General features: G+C 52.0%; 1 protein-coding gene across 1 annotated transcript in view; it reads right to left on the bottom strand.

Annotated features, from left to right (window-relative positions):
- Positions 1-5,703: 5,703 nt before the first annotated feature.
- The window catches only part of LOC104857818 (histone H1x), a gene marked incomplete at its 5' end in the record, with an annotated part of 9,503 nt that continues 789 nt past the window's right edge, over positions 5,704-14,417 (bottom strand). The window contains 2 exons of the mRNA XM_010617894.1: positions 5,704-5,733; positions 11,455-11,460. Coding sequence (XP_010616196.1) covers positions 5,704-5,733; positions 11,455-11,460 — 36 coding nt within the window. The remainder of the gene's footprint in view (positions 5,734-11,454; positions 11,461-14,417) is intronic.

Genomic DNA, 14,417 nt, shown 5'->3' with positions numbered 1-14,417 from the left:
CTGACGAGAGAGGGAGACGGTGCGGTGTGTTGGGGATGTGGAGGTGAATACCGCAGGCAGCAGCTGGCCTTGACCTCCGGAGAGCAGGGGACCCCGAGGTCCCAGGACAGGGTCAGAGGAAGGGCAGCTTCCGGTCAGCCTGGACACAGCAGGGGGCAGAAGTGGGGCCGTCCAGGGGAGAAGGGTGTGGTGAGATGCCCTCCACTGGGGATGGGCGCCTGGCATCTCCTTGCTCACTGCCAGGGCGCCGAGGGACTGTGTCCGTCCAGGACGCTGGGCTGCGGGAGTGGGCTGGTGCCACGATGAAGCCAGAGCGGCCAGGTCCTAAGCACAATTTGCCACAGAGGGTGGTGGGCCCGGGGCCGGGTCAGGCCAGGCCCCGCAGGTACTGGCACTGGTTCCAGGGCAGGTGCTGCCGGGTGCAGGGTTTGGAGCACGCTGCACATCTCCGCACGATGGCCTCACTCAGGTCCTCGCAACGTCCTGGAGCTGCTGGTGCAGGTTCTCATGCAGCTCCGGGACCTTCGTGGTGCGCACCAGCAGAGCTGGAGGCGGGGATGGGAGACGCCCGGGGCAGGCCAGGTAGGGCGTGCTGCAGGGCGTCTGCTGCAGGGACCCTTTCCGGAGCCGGAGCCAGCCTGCATGGGAGGAGCCTGTCACCCTCCAGTGGGAGCCGGGTCTGCCTGGCATCTATGCATGAGGGAAGGGGTGGTGCAGGGTTAGGGAGGCCTCTGCTGGGCCGGAAGGTTGTACCAGAACCGGGGAGGGGGGGTGCTCCTGCCCTGCCGGCGAGGGGCTGTGCTGCCCGGAGCAACAGCACAGCGGTCTTGGTGGAGGTGGTCGGGCTGCCGCCCTTGTCCTCTCACCTCCGTCAGCAGCAGCGCCAGCTCCTTGTACCTCTCCAGCGAGCTCGCAGCCCTTCCAACCGTCGTCGTAGAGGATGCAGTGGAGCTAGCGCAGCTCCTTCGTCCTGCAGCCGCCATGCTCCAGCATAGGGCCCACCTCACCTGCGGCACCAGCCCGTCCTCCGAGTGGCCTTCGTCACTGCCACCTCCGCCCACCCCATTCTCCGCAGCACCGGGACTTGCAGGCGGCGAAACCACTGAGCTAAATCCCCGGCCCCTGGGACTTGCTTTTTTCCTGAAGGGTCTTTAGGTCACCCTGCTGATCCAGTTATCACTCACTGTTCTGCTCAGCGCCTGGTGTCTGCGGCGCTGGGAGGAGCAATAAGAGGACGGGGCGCTGGTGTCCATGGTGGTCGGGGGGCTGGTGTGGGCCAGGCCGCTGGATGTTTTCGATTTCATGGATGATAAGCTCCCTGCAGCTCTTTGAGTAAAAGTTCTATTTTGCTGGCAGCCCCACGCTGTGCCCCTCTAGAATCCATCCTTCACCTCTCCCACCGGAGGTGACACCAGGGACTGGTATCTCCCTCCTCCGGGAGTCCCATCGCCCGTTGCGCTGCCTGCTCTGGCACCCTTTCTGTGTCACTGCCTCACTAGCCCCTCCACCTCCACCGTGTACTGTGTGGACACTGTGGTGGGAGATGGATATTGAACTCGGACTTCTCACTAAGCTACATCCCTGGCTCATTTTTTCTTTTTTATTTGGAGACAGTCCCACTAAGTCACTGAATTCCCCAGGCTGGGCTTGAACTTACAACCCTCCTGTCTCAGCCTCCCAGAGTGCTGGGGTTACAGACGCGTGGGAAGCCACTTAGAAGGCAGAGGTGGAAAGATCCAGGCCTGGTTGACCTTCCTCTGGGGGCACAGAGGAGGGACTGCAAGCTGTACCTCCTTTGGCAGCATTCCCGAAAGCTGGCAGCTGGGAGCCTGGAGAAAGAATCAACAGACAGCTGAGCTCTGAGTGAGAAAAAATGTATGTCTGGGAACGCTGCCAGTTATGAGAAACAGATGAACCTTACTTGAACCTGACTTCACAGGATTGCTTGCTCCCTTTTCTAAGTTCAGCAAAAATTAGGAGCCCTGCCAATTCCAAGCTCTTTGTCCTCTAAAGGCAGGAGTCCTCTGGGGCCCTCTTCCAAATTATGCATCTTTGTCTTTAATCCTCTTCACCCCCTCCAGCTGGGTGCTCCTGGCACGCTGGTTTGCTGCAGGCACCGCCAAACCTGGCAGGTGGTTCTTCTTGGTATTAATACGATGTACGAATACATCTTTAGTGTCATTTCAATTTACAGATGCATATCCATTTCTGACCTGAACCATTTGACAATGCCAAAGACGGGTGGCAAGGATTTTTTACTCTGTCTTCGTTGCTGGTGGTGGCTGCAGCGTCGGGCCTACCCTCATGCAGGTTCCTGTCATGAGTGGGCCTGGGCTCTAGGGTGGGGTCCTGCAGGAGGGTGGTGACGGTAGCCTGGCCCGCCTCGTGCCACCCTGTCTGCTCTTGCTTGGGTACCTTGGTGACAGTAATGGCTTGGCTGATGGGCCTGGCTGGTGGTCAGATTTTTATTTTTTTCTGTACTGGGACTCGAACTCAGAACCTCAAGCTTGCCAGGCAGGCAAGGCACCAGTGAGCTACATCCCTGGCCCCAGATCTTGAGTTCTTGGCTATGCTCTTGCTCTTGAGCTCCTTCCTGTCCCATCTTACTACCCCTGGTCAGCTTTTCGGTACATTTTATGTAATAAACTTAAGTCTACGTTTTTTGAGGTTTGTTTTTTTTTTCCAATTTTTAAAAATTACTGTGGTCCAGGGGCCAGGGATTTGGCTCAGTGGTGCCACTGCCTGCCTCGCAAGTGCAAGGTCCCAAGTTTAATCCCTGGTACCAAAAAAAAAAAAGAAAAAAAAAGATCGCTACTGTCCATGTTTGCAGTGCATAGCAGTCACATCCTGTGCGCAGGTGGCACATGTACCTCACATCTGAATTGTTTGTATCCCCTCCCCTTATCTCCCGTTCCCCTCCATCTCTTGGTTCCCTTCTCTTTTACAAAAGATCTCTCTCCCTGTTTCCTATTTTGTTGTTGTCTTGTTTTTGTTTTTTGAGACAGGGTCTCACTATGTAGTTGAGACTGACCTGGAACTCACTATGTAGCCCAGGCTGGTCTCAAACTCACAGCGATCCTCCTGCCTCAGCCTCCCGAGTGCTGGGATTACAGGCGTGCGCCACCACGCCCGGCTCCTCTCCCTGTTTCCTATCATCTTTTATTTTGCTCTCTAATTTATTTATACTTTGGTTTCTCATATAAGAGAAACCATGCAATAGTTAAGCTTGTGTGTCTGATTTATTTCATTTCACAGTATGGTCGCAGGGTGCATCCATTTTCCTATAGATGACAGAATGGTACTCCATTGTATATAAATACCACACTTGTTACTCATTCATCTGTTGATGGACATATAAGCTGCTTCCAAGGTTTAGCTATTAAGAGTTGTGCTGTGATGCCAGGCATAGTAGTGCACAGTAGCCCTGTAATCCCAGCACTCAGGAGGCTGAGGCAGGTATTCATCTGTTGATGGACATATAAGCTGCTTCCAAGGTTTAGCTATTAAGAGTTGTGCTGTGATACCAGGCATAGTAGTGCACAGTAGCCCTGTAATCCCAGCACTCAGGAGGCTGAGGCAGGATTGCTGTAAATTTGTGGCCAACCTGTATAGTGAGCTCAAAGCCAACCTGAACTACATAGTGAGATCCTGTCTCAAAAAAGAGAAAAGGAAAAGAAAAATTGTTGTGCTGCTACAAACAAGGGTGTGCACATATCACTGTAGTATATTTTTAGCTCTTTCGGAAAGATTCCTAGAAGGGGGATAGCTGAATCAGATGGAATTTCTAGTTTCAGTTCTTTTGAGAAATCTCCACACTTATTTCTACAGTGGTTGTACTTTTTCCATTCCCACCAATAGTGTAGAAGGGTTCTTCCCTGGAACCTTAGTCTTGCCAGCAGTTATTATTTGATTTATTTTATTTTTTTTATTTTTTTCATACCAGGGATCAAACTTGGGTCCTTGTGCTTGTGAGGCACGTGGCAGAACCACTGAACTAAATCCCTGGCCCTTGATTTCTTTTCTTTTTTGAGACAGGATCTCACTATTTAGTTGAGAGTGACCTACAACTCACTATGTAGCCCAGTCTGGGCTCACACTCACAGCGATCCTCCTGCCTCAGCTTCCCGAGTACTAGGATTACAGGCCCACACCACACCTGGCTGCCCTTGATTTCTTAATGATAGCCATTCTTTCTGCAGTGGGATGAATCTGGGTGTTAATTTGCATTTCCCTAATGGCCAGCAATGATGAACATTTTCTCATGCATTTATTGGCCATTTGTTCTTCTGAAAAATTGTTCATTTGAACATTTTCTCATGCATTTATTGGACATTTGTTCTTATGAAAAATTGTTCATTTCAGTTGCCCATTTTTTTCATTGAGACTTTTATTTTGGGGGTGTCCAGTGTTTTTGAGTTCTTTATATATTCTATAATATATATGATATGAGTCCTCTGTCTAAGGTCCAAGGAATAGCTGGCAAAATGTTTTTCCCATTCGGTTCTTCTGGAACACCGTCCTGATGGGGGTTGGTTCTGACTTTTCTGGCAGCCAATCTAAGGATGGAATTTGCTATAAATGAGTCACTGGAGTTTTCTGAACAAGGCTTGGTGTGGGGGGCTCCTTCTCAATCGCACCCTTTTAACATTTTAAAATTTATTTTTCAGCCAAAGTCTGGCTAAATTGTGTGGGTTCACAGCTTGCGCTGCCATGCCCATCTGCTCCTAATTGCGAACCTTCAAAACTGAATCTTGTAGCTTAAAACCATCCCGAATAGCCACCGAATTCACCCTGAAAGACTTAGGGGGAACGAGGACCCTGTCCCTGCCACATAGAGAGAGCATCAGTGGCACCTGGGTGGGGAGCACGGGCCGAGATCCGCCCTCGTCGGGATGGAACAGCACCCAGGGGCTGCCCGAGGAGGCTGAGGTCTGGAGCCGAGACCCTGAAGGCCAGAGCCCTGGAGCTGGTGCTGTGAGCTCCCTTTGGGCTCCTGGGTGGCCCCGTCACTTTCTGATTAATGAGGTGTTGGTTTGGGGTGTGTTTATTGTGTCTCCTTTCTCCTTGGGGCATCCGGACAGAAGGAAACCACCCTGCATGGGGCGCCTGTGACTACACCTGCTTGTGGTTTAGGATCCAGCTGCTGCAGGTGGGGCTCTGGCCCTGGGTGCCATGCAAATGAGGGATCCACGTTCCGGCAGTCAGAAGATGCAGATGGCAGTGAGGGGCAGACCTGGGGCAGGTGCAGGACCTGTGCAACTCCTCCCCTCCTGCCTTTTCCTCTAAATTCTGCTTGAGCTTCCTCCCTTTGGGTTGTGGGCTGGGGCCGCTTGGCCTGTGGTGGTTACTTCTCAGGCATGCCAGACTCCAGTTCTGGGTTTTTTTATGGAGTTTGGTTATTTTATTAAGATATCTATAAAAATGCAGGTTATTTACTAGTATATCCACTGAATAACATTTACTTGCTTCAAGTTTACTGAATGCAATCCCCCTTGATTTCCCTGGCTCCCTCACCCCCCTCACTCCTGGTTTGGTGGGCCTTTTCACTGCAAAGTGAGGATGTGGATAGTTTTTATTCATTATTATAGTTTCATAGGAAAGCTCACTCTTGCACCTGAGGACAGGCTTCATGCACTGGGGGTTTTCATAAATGGTGTCACCTTGAGTATTTCCTGCTGCAGATTTTTTCTCTGAGTCACCACATCACTGATTTACCCCTCCCTCCCGGGCCTTGTTCTGAAGACCACCAAGAATGAGATCCGCGAGCAGCAGAGGGGAGCAACCTGGCCCAGGTATGGTTTATTAGAAAGAACAAAGAAAAGCTCTGGTTAGTGGAGGAGGCTCCAAGGAAGGGTGCAGGGGTGGCGCCTAAACCTAGCAGCTGGGATGCAGGCTTTGGTGGGCTGTTCTGGCGGGTGTGCAGAACGAGCCAGTTTGTTATCGGTGGGTGCCGCCTGGTGCCATCTTCAGACTGGGGGGCCGCGTGAAAGCTGTGCAGTTGTCACTGTTGCGAGGCCTCAGAAATCAGGGCCGTGGACTTCACTAGGTCTTTGCCCTTTGCTTATCCCCACTGGCTCAGGCCTCTCCTCATCCACCTCAAAGGGTTGCTGCCAGCTCGAACGAGCCTCACCACCGTCTCAGAGAAACATGGACATTGTTTTACTTAGGCCCCAGAGGACGTGGCCGCAGGTTACGCGCGGTTCCCCGGGAGGCCCCTCTGAGGTTAGCACTGAACCTGCTTGGACTGTTGAGTCCCAGTTCCGTCCCTTCTTTCCCACTATCTACTCTCTCAGCCAGCTCTCGGAGATGTGGCCAAACTGCTGTCCAGGATATTGCTCATTTTGGAGGTACACAAACCCCATCTTCCTGTGGATGTTTGATCCTGGTCACTAGAGCAGGGGCCCGCCCATCTTCTTCAGCCCTTTGACTTTAACCAAATCTTGTCGACTAAACAGAAAACACCCACCTGTGGGGTGGCCCGGGACAACCAGGGCCCGGCCTTCTCTAGACCAGTGGGACAGTGTGTGACACTTGGTGGCCAAGTACACGGGGACATCACGGCGTGCCGGCAGCCAAGGGAGGGATTCTAGGATTTCTGAGAGAGCAACGCCTGAAGAAGCCGATTGGTTGCACCAGAGGACGGCCACAGCCCCAGAACAGATGGCCCAGCTACCACAGCTAGTTTCCTAGTGTAGTGGCTATCATGTCTGCCCGAGTACCTCAGCAGGAGCAGGGCGTGAGGTGGACAGACACCAGCACAGGCTCCACCTCAGAGACACCGCAGAACTGCAGGTTAGACACAGCCGTCTCCTGCCTCCTGAGCCATGCACGCCGGCCTCTATCCAAGAGGGCCGCAGACGGCAGCATCTCCATGGGAACTGGGTGCTCCCCAGATGGCCTCAAGTGGAACCTTACCTCAACTCAGCGAGTGACTTGGACTCGATTTGGTCTCATATTCGTGTGAACGACTAGGATCAGGCCTTCTACCCATTTGTGTGTGCTTCAGAGAGGAAAGGTTTTACGTGTGAATAAACCGTGCACCCAAAGGACAGCACTGATCTGTTGTGTGATCTGCTCAAGGCCCTTACTCTGCTGTGAGGTGCTGATCGCAGGCAAGTCCAGGATGTGGCTGTGTGTCCTGACTTTCCTCTCAAACTTTCCCTCAGAGACCAGGCTCGACCAGAGTGCTTAAGGGAATTATGGACAGCTGAGCTAGATGGAAATAATTAGGCAAGCAGGGAGGGGTTGGGCTTTCGAAAGAGTCAGGAGAGGAGGAGGCGTCAAAATTGTGGCTGAACAGCCGTGCACGCCTGTCTCACAAGCATAAGGTCCTGAGTTTGATCCCCGGTGGTGGTGGGGATTGGGGCTGGAGGCAAATCTGAAGAGGCCAGGCCTCAAGGCCTGTGAGTTTCCTTAGATATGAACTGCAACATGTTATTTTTATTTTTGCCTCTCTGGGGACAATGGAGTGTTGGTCCTGGGGTGTTGCCTGGTTCAGGTGAATGGAGTCCCACGTATGCTGTCTGCACTAGAATCCTTCCTTGGTTGAACCTTCTGAAACTTGGGAGGCTGAGTATTCATTATTATGCATGTCTGAGTATAGTTGTGCACACCTGTAATCCCAGCACTCAGGAAGCTGAGGCAGGAGGATCACTGTGAGTTCGAGACCAGCCTGGGCTACATAGTGAGTTCCAGACAACTACATAGTGAGACCCTGTCTCAACAAACAAACATTATTATACATGGATAAGTTAGGTAGAAATATTATAGGAAGTCAGACAGGGCTAGGTCTTCCATAGGGTCAGGAAAAGATGAATCACACCATAGCTGCCCCGGAGAAACATCGGCTGAAAACCATTCCTCAAGATAAAGACAAGATGGCCAGACCTGCATACTTCCCAAAGAACAAACCCTGGGCCTACTGAAGTCTAGATAGACATCGGCCTCCCCGGCGGGTGACCAGAGACCTCTGGACCCACCGCTTCCTAGGAGAATCCGTTCTTTCCATCCACGCTGGTTACGGGACTTGCTTCCCAATGGGACCACCGTCACCTAAGTGACCGAACTCGTAACCTTATCGGACGTTCGTGGCTGTGGCTCACGTACCCATGTGGTTTCACCCTATAAAACTCCTCTGGAAAGTGGGGTCCCCTGCCCCCCTCAGGAGCTTTCCTATCAGTAAACATCTTCCTACTCTTAACTTCCGTTGTTCCTAGGAGTCATTCTTTAAGAACAAGAACTCGATGTATCATACAGTTAACAGGCTGGGAGATATAAAAATATTTCACCTCTGGTACTGTTTCCTGTAACATTATCACCAATCTCCTGAGGTGCTGCTCACTGGAGACCCAGGCCCCACTTCTGGGGTTTTTTTTTTTTTTTTTTTTTTTTTTTTGGTACTGGGATTTGAACTCAGGTCCTTGTACTTACAAGGCAGGCAGTGGAACCACTCAGCTAAATCCCCGGCCCAAGAAGGGGTCTCTTATAGCGCTGGGTAAGGATACCTCCTGCAGCTGAGACTTGGGTAAAGAGAAATAAGCAGCAGGCTCCAGCCACAGGTGCTCCAGGATGGACAGCAGGAGCCCTGAAGAGGAAAGACTATTCTGAGACTCTGGGGCAACAGCAGAAAACATTGGACAACCACACTGGGCAATGCAGGAGATTGTGAAGGGCAGCCAAGCCAGGTCTAAGAGGCCACTGGGCGGGCGCGGAGAGGGCACAATGGGCAAAGCACCAGCCCTAGCAGCTATCTTTGTTGAGAAATTGTCACTCGTTGAACACATGCTGCATGCAGCATGGAGGTAACCAGTGTGCAGTTTGGCCCTATGAGATTTCACCAAGACCAACTTCAGATACATTCAGTGTTCGCCAAAAAAAGAGAGCCCTGGGTTCTGCGGGGCATGCAAAAAAGCAGGGAGGCAGGTGCAGGCTGTTTTTGCCCATTTCCTAGACAACAGAAAGCCAGGGCAGAGGAAGCAGGGGGCCCCCACAGGGCTGTCAGGAGCTCAGGACCCCTGGGGAGCACAGTCACCAACAGGAAAGAGCTATCTGCAATGCCTCCTTTGCAGCCATCTTTCTGAGGAGGAATCCTGGGACTCAGCATCGTGGCCTGTTACTCAGCAGCACTGGCTGGAGTGACAGGCAGGGAGATGGATCCCAGCTGAAACTCACTGTTATAGAAAAGCCAAAAGTCATAGAAACCACACGCGAAGATCTCATTGCTCAGAATGCAAACCCTGCGTGGAAAGTACGTTGGCTGCGGCGCAGGCGTATGAGTAGGGAGTGGGTCAGCAGAGGGGACTCTAAGCAAAAAAGCTGGGCTTGCTGGTGATGTAAATTCATGTGTCAGGATAAGGACAGAGTGGCAAGGAATTTATCATGCCAAAAAGAAAAAAAAGAGCTAAGATACAACAAAATGTGAAAATAAACCTGTCTTTCTACAGGGAAGAAATTAACAGATTGAGAAAATACCTGACAGGTATCACACAGGTAGTCAGGCAAACATAAAGGAAAGAGCTGGAGGGCTGGGTGGGGATTTAACTCAGTGGTGCTGCCACTGCCTGCCTCACAAGCACGAGGTCCCAGGATGATATTCAGGATGAAAACCCCACTGAGCCAGGGCCTTCTACAGCTAACCGCTGTGACCTCACACTGGCTCCTGTGAGGTCACAGTACCAATGGGCCCAGGCAGAGCTGGCCACACCCCCAGGGCCACCTCACTCTGGCCCACGAGGACCTTTTGTTTGTACCAGAAAAGGTTCAGGAGTCGGGGACAGGGAAGGTTCTGGGGCTACAGTCCTGATGCTCTGTGTGGCTTCTTTGCTCTCCTGCTGCTGCTGCTAACTGGGTTTGCCCAGAGCTCAGAGGATGGACAGGAGTTTCGTGGTTCATGATATACCTTCTGGATCTTATGTAGTAGAAGTTATTTCTCTAGGCTACAAGTTTGATTCCCATCTGAGTAGACATTACTTCAAAAGGAAAAATGAGGGCAAGATACGTGAATTACGTCAAAACATGAGAAGTAGTCGGACGGCACGATCCTCTCCAAATGAAATCTTCAGGTCCACCTTCTTCTATTAAAATGAAGAGCCAGGGATTTAGCTCAGTGGTCCACCGCCTGTCTTGAAACAGCAAGGTCCGGCGTTTGATCCCCGGTATGGGGATGGACAGATTTTCTGATGAATCCAATGGTTGTGATGACGGTTCTTCCGTTATTGATATTTATGCTGCCCAAAGTGGTCAACTCACGTGATCCTGACTTGAGACAGCAGATGAAGCAGTCAGTGAAACGTGGTGAATTCCAACCGTGAATCGCCTGGTGTTTCTGAGTCCATGATAAGACTCTTCAGAATCATGCGGCAAATCTAGAAGTAGCAGCAGCAAAACAGGCAAAAGTGGGGCTGCCAAGAGAAGGTAGTCAGGTGGTCTACAGCCTCCCGAGTGCTGGGATTACAGGCATGTGCCACCACGCCCGGCTTCTTACAACTTTTTAACACGTTTTGTAGTTGGTACATGAGAAAACCCAGGTTCCAACCTTTGTCTGTATGAGGTCAATACTGATGTCACTGAATTACCATGTCCTATAGAAAATGGCATTAATAAATTACATGAAGTACTATACATTATGTATATTAAAAGAAGTCTTGATCCAGAAAAAAAATAAAAACTGGTCTTTCCCCAAGGGATACAGTAGAAGGCTATAAAAACGCTTCATGATTCCTTCCCTGTGGGAAAGAAACGCTGCACTGGAGAGATGGTCACTCAGGTTTTCACAGGACTGGGACTATTGATAGCCGTTCGCCAGTTCTGCAAAGCTTGCCAGTTTTGTGTCTACAACAACCCAGGAAAGCTCAAACCATTTCCTTTATTAGGAGAGAGACAGAGAGGGACATACCCTGGACTGCCAATTAGACTTTACCTGCATCCCACTGTGTAGAAGATTTAAACAGATGTTCTCCTAATTGATACCTTTGCAGGCTAGATTGAAGCCTTTCCTACCTGTTTAGAAAAGGCTACTGACAGGGCTGGGTCAGTAGAGCTGCCGCTTGCCTGCCAAGCACGAGGTCCTGAGTTTGATTCCCGGTGGGGGGGTGGCTACTGAGGTAGTCAAGGTGCTTCTTAAAGAAATCATCCCCAGCTGGGTGTGGTGGTGCGCACACCTGTAATCCCAGCACTCAGGAGGCTGAGGCAGGATGATCGCTGTGAGTTCGAGACCAGCCTGGGCTACATAGTAAGTTCCAGGTCAGTCTCAACTGCACAGTGAGACCCTGTCTCAAACCCCATCCCAAAAAAAGGTATCATCCCCAGAGTTTGGATCACCCCAGGCTCTCTCCAGTGTGACGATGGACCTTCTTCTGTCTCCCAAATAACTCAGGGAGTGGCAAAGGTATCACTTCATTCCACTTGGTGACCTCAATCTTCTGGAAAGACAGAGTGAGACAACCAGATCCTAAGGTGAGCTCTGGCAAAACTTTGCCAAGAGACATCTGAGTGCTGGCTCTAACCGCTACCAATAGCGCTCATGAAGGTTCAGAACATGCCCAAAACTGGGCTAAGTTTGAGCCCATTTGAGATGATATATGAAGGCCATTTCTACCCTCTGATATGCTAGTAGACCTAGAGTCTATAGGACTCTTAAAATATCTCATCAGTCTGGGCCAAGTACAGCAGGCTACCCAAATGTATGGGAACAGAGTCCTGCCAGCTCCTGGCCCGGAGGGACTACCTAGTCTGCCCTGGAGACCAAGTGCTTGTGAAAATTTGAACAGTTAAAGCCAAAATAGAAAGGCCCAGTTTCAGTGATCCTTGCCATACTTAATGGAAGTAAAGGTGGTAGATACATAATTGGATTCTTCTTTTTAGAATAAAGCTAGTACCACCTGAACTGTCTAAAGAACAAGATCACTCAAAAGAAAAAGTCTATGCTCGTGAGCATCTGGAAGACTTGAAATTTCTCTTCAAAAATCAAAGATCCAGGGCTGGAGATTCAGCTCAGTGGTGCCGCCACCTGCCTCACAAGCACAAGGCCCTGATCCCCAATACCAAACAAACAAAATAGGCAAAGATCCAGTCCTGCTACAAGTAAATAAGACCTTGCTAAGGGCATGGTTATCAGACTTTGTTGTTGTTGTTGTTTTTTGAGACAGGGTCTCACTATGTAGTTGAAACTGACCTGGAACTCACTATGTAGCCCAGGCTGGTCTTGAACTCACAGCGATCCTCCTGCCTCAGCCTCCCAAATGCTGGGATTACAGGCATGCGCTACCATGCCCAGCAAGGCCATACAGCTTTAACGTGACTGGGGATCTGACCAGGGAGGTCTCCCAAAGCCAGACAGTAGCTCTGGTGAAGGGTCCTCGGGGGCAAGAGGGGAAAAGACAAGAGAGGGGCCCACAGTTGAAAGCGCCTGGAAGAACAGTTTTGGAGGAGAGCAAGAAAGGAAGCCCAAGTCCTGGCTGCAAGTGTGGAGAGGGCAGGGCAGTCACAGGACCGAGAGACCGGACGCAGGGTCAAAAGCCAATTTCAGTCAGCTTCTGCACAGAGCAGCATGTCTGCATGAGGCTCAGGTCTGGGAGCTTTGAGTGCAGCTGGGTCTGGATGCTCCATTAATATTTTTGGGGCCCTGGAGCTCGTAAGATGTCCATAAAGGACCGTGTATCTGTCAGCTTTCTGTTGCTATCACACCTGCTATCACAGGTTGCCCTCACACCTGAGCTAGACCAACTTCTAAAGCAAGTTTCCTTTGATTCACAGTGTGAATAGTGCCACCCGCAGGTGCTTTGGGGGAAAGTGGTCACCTCAGGGCAGCTGGGAGGTGAAGAGAAAGAGCAGCAGGGTCTAGGGCCCCATTGCCCCCCACCAAGGGCACGCCCCCAGGGACCTGCTTCCCCTAGCTGGGTGCCGCCTCCTAAAGGTTCCCCCACCTCCCACCAGCTAGGATTTTACCAAGTTTTGGCCACCTGGGGCCCTTTGGGATTCAGATTGGAACAGGGTTGGCAGGGTGGGAAGATCTGGCTAAGGAGGGATGTTCAGAGGGTCAGGGGCACAAAACGCAGGGGTCACAGGCAGTCGTAGGGAGTTAACAGGCAGAAAGGGGCAGTGTCCCTGCCCAGCTCTCTCTGAATCTCCTAACACCTCAGGGGCTGGTCAGAAAGTGATTTCCAGGCCAGACCCCTGCAACTGTGATGCAGACAACCCGAGGTGCCCAGCAGTACACCCTGAAGGGGTTCTGGTTTGGGGCTGCATGGCTTGTTGCTAGGCCATAGCAGTACCCCTAGAATCCTGGCTGGGCCTCTGGCCCACAGGCTGCTGGTGGCCTACTGTCTGTTCCCACAGGCAGCAAGGGCCAGGGATGTCAGAGTAGCCTGGCAACAGAACACTGGACACATTGGCCCTCAGTTGCAACTGCAAGTCGCTGAGCCTGTCACAGGGCTGGTTAGGGACTTGGTCTCAGTCTCCAGCCTGGGCCCTACCTGTATGCAGTGCCACCTGCCCACCAGGGCCTGACTGGCTCCTCAGCACCTCTGGGTTTATGCCAACACAGCAGTGATGGCTAAGGGGTGTGTCTACAATGTGTTCCCCACTAGAGGCTTGGCCAGGTGGACCCTGAGCACAGGACAGGGCATGCAGATGGGACACTAAGCTCCGACAGGCAGCGGGGACGAGTGGAGTGGTCGCTGGCCCTCACTGGCCCAGGAATAAAGGACCTTCCCCTGCCTCTGTGCTTGTGCACCCCTCACTGAACCCTTGCCCAGGCTCTCCCAACAGCTGGGGTGTCGACTCCACAGCTACTGTTCTAGAACCTTCTCTGGCTCTCACTGGCCCCAGGGCCTGCCTAGTTTTAGTTATCCCTTCCTAGGACACATCAGAATAGACCAGTTATCGTTGGGACACCTAAGGCGGAGGCCCCTCTCATTCTCTCGAAGCCTTCAGTCCTCACTCTCACCCGCTGCACAGGTTGGAAACAGTTAGATGGTGCTCTGGCAGTGAGACTCTAAGGGGTGCCCCGCTGGATGGTGTCCTAGTAGATTCTGGCCGACCTTAGAAGCCGCCACCCCACTCTGCGGCTTTGGGACCTGTGGAGAGGTAGCCAACCTTCCTGGGGACTGGACCAATCAAGCCCACTTCTCCTCACGGACCTTGTACAGCCCCCTCACCCTACAGGTGTCAACTCTTCCCGAAAGGTCCCGGCCCACGCGACTTCGAAGAAAACCAGAGCGGTGCAAAGGTTTAAACAATTTATTGCGCCCTGCAGGCCGAAGGGATGGAGGGAGGCGCCGCGCAGTCCCGCGCGATTGTTTGTCGCCGGTCGCGTACCCAGAAGCCAGGAGCGGGGACCGGCTGCAGCGCGTCCCCACCAACCAAAGGCCCCGCCCGGGAGGCAGGCGCGGCCTCGACCATTGGCGCCCAGGAGCCGG

This window comes from Fukomys damarensis, unplaced genomic scaffold (assembly GCF_012274545.1).
Source record: "Fukomys damarensis isolate Sample0158 unplaced genomic scaffold, DMR_v1.0_HiC HiC_scaffold_37, whole genome shotgun sequence".
In the NCBI taxonomy this organism is placed as follows: domain Eukaryota; kingdom Metazoa; phylum Chordata; class Mammalia; order Rodentia; family Bathyergidae; genus Fukomys; species Fukomys damarensis.
Note: the sequence above shows the minus strand (reverse complement) of the source record. Positions and strands in the feature narration are given on the sequence as shown.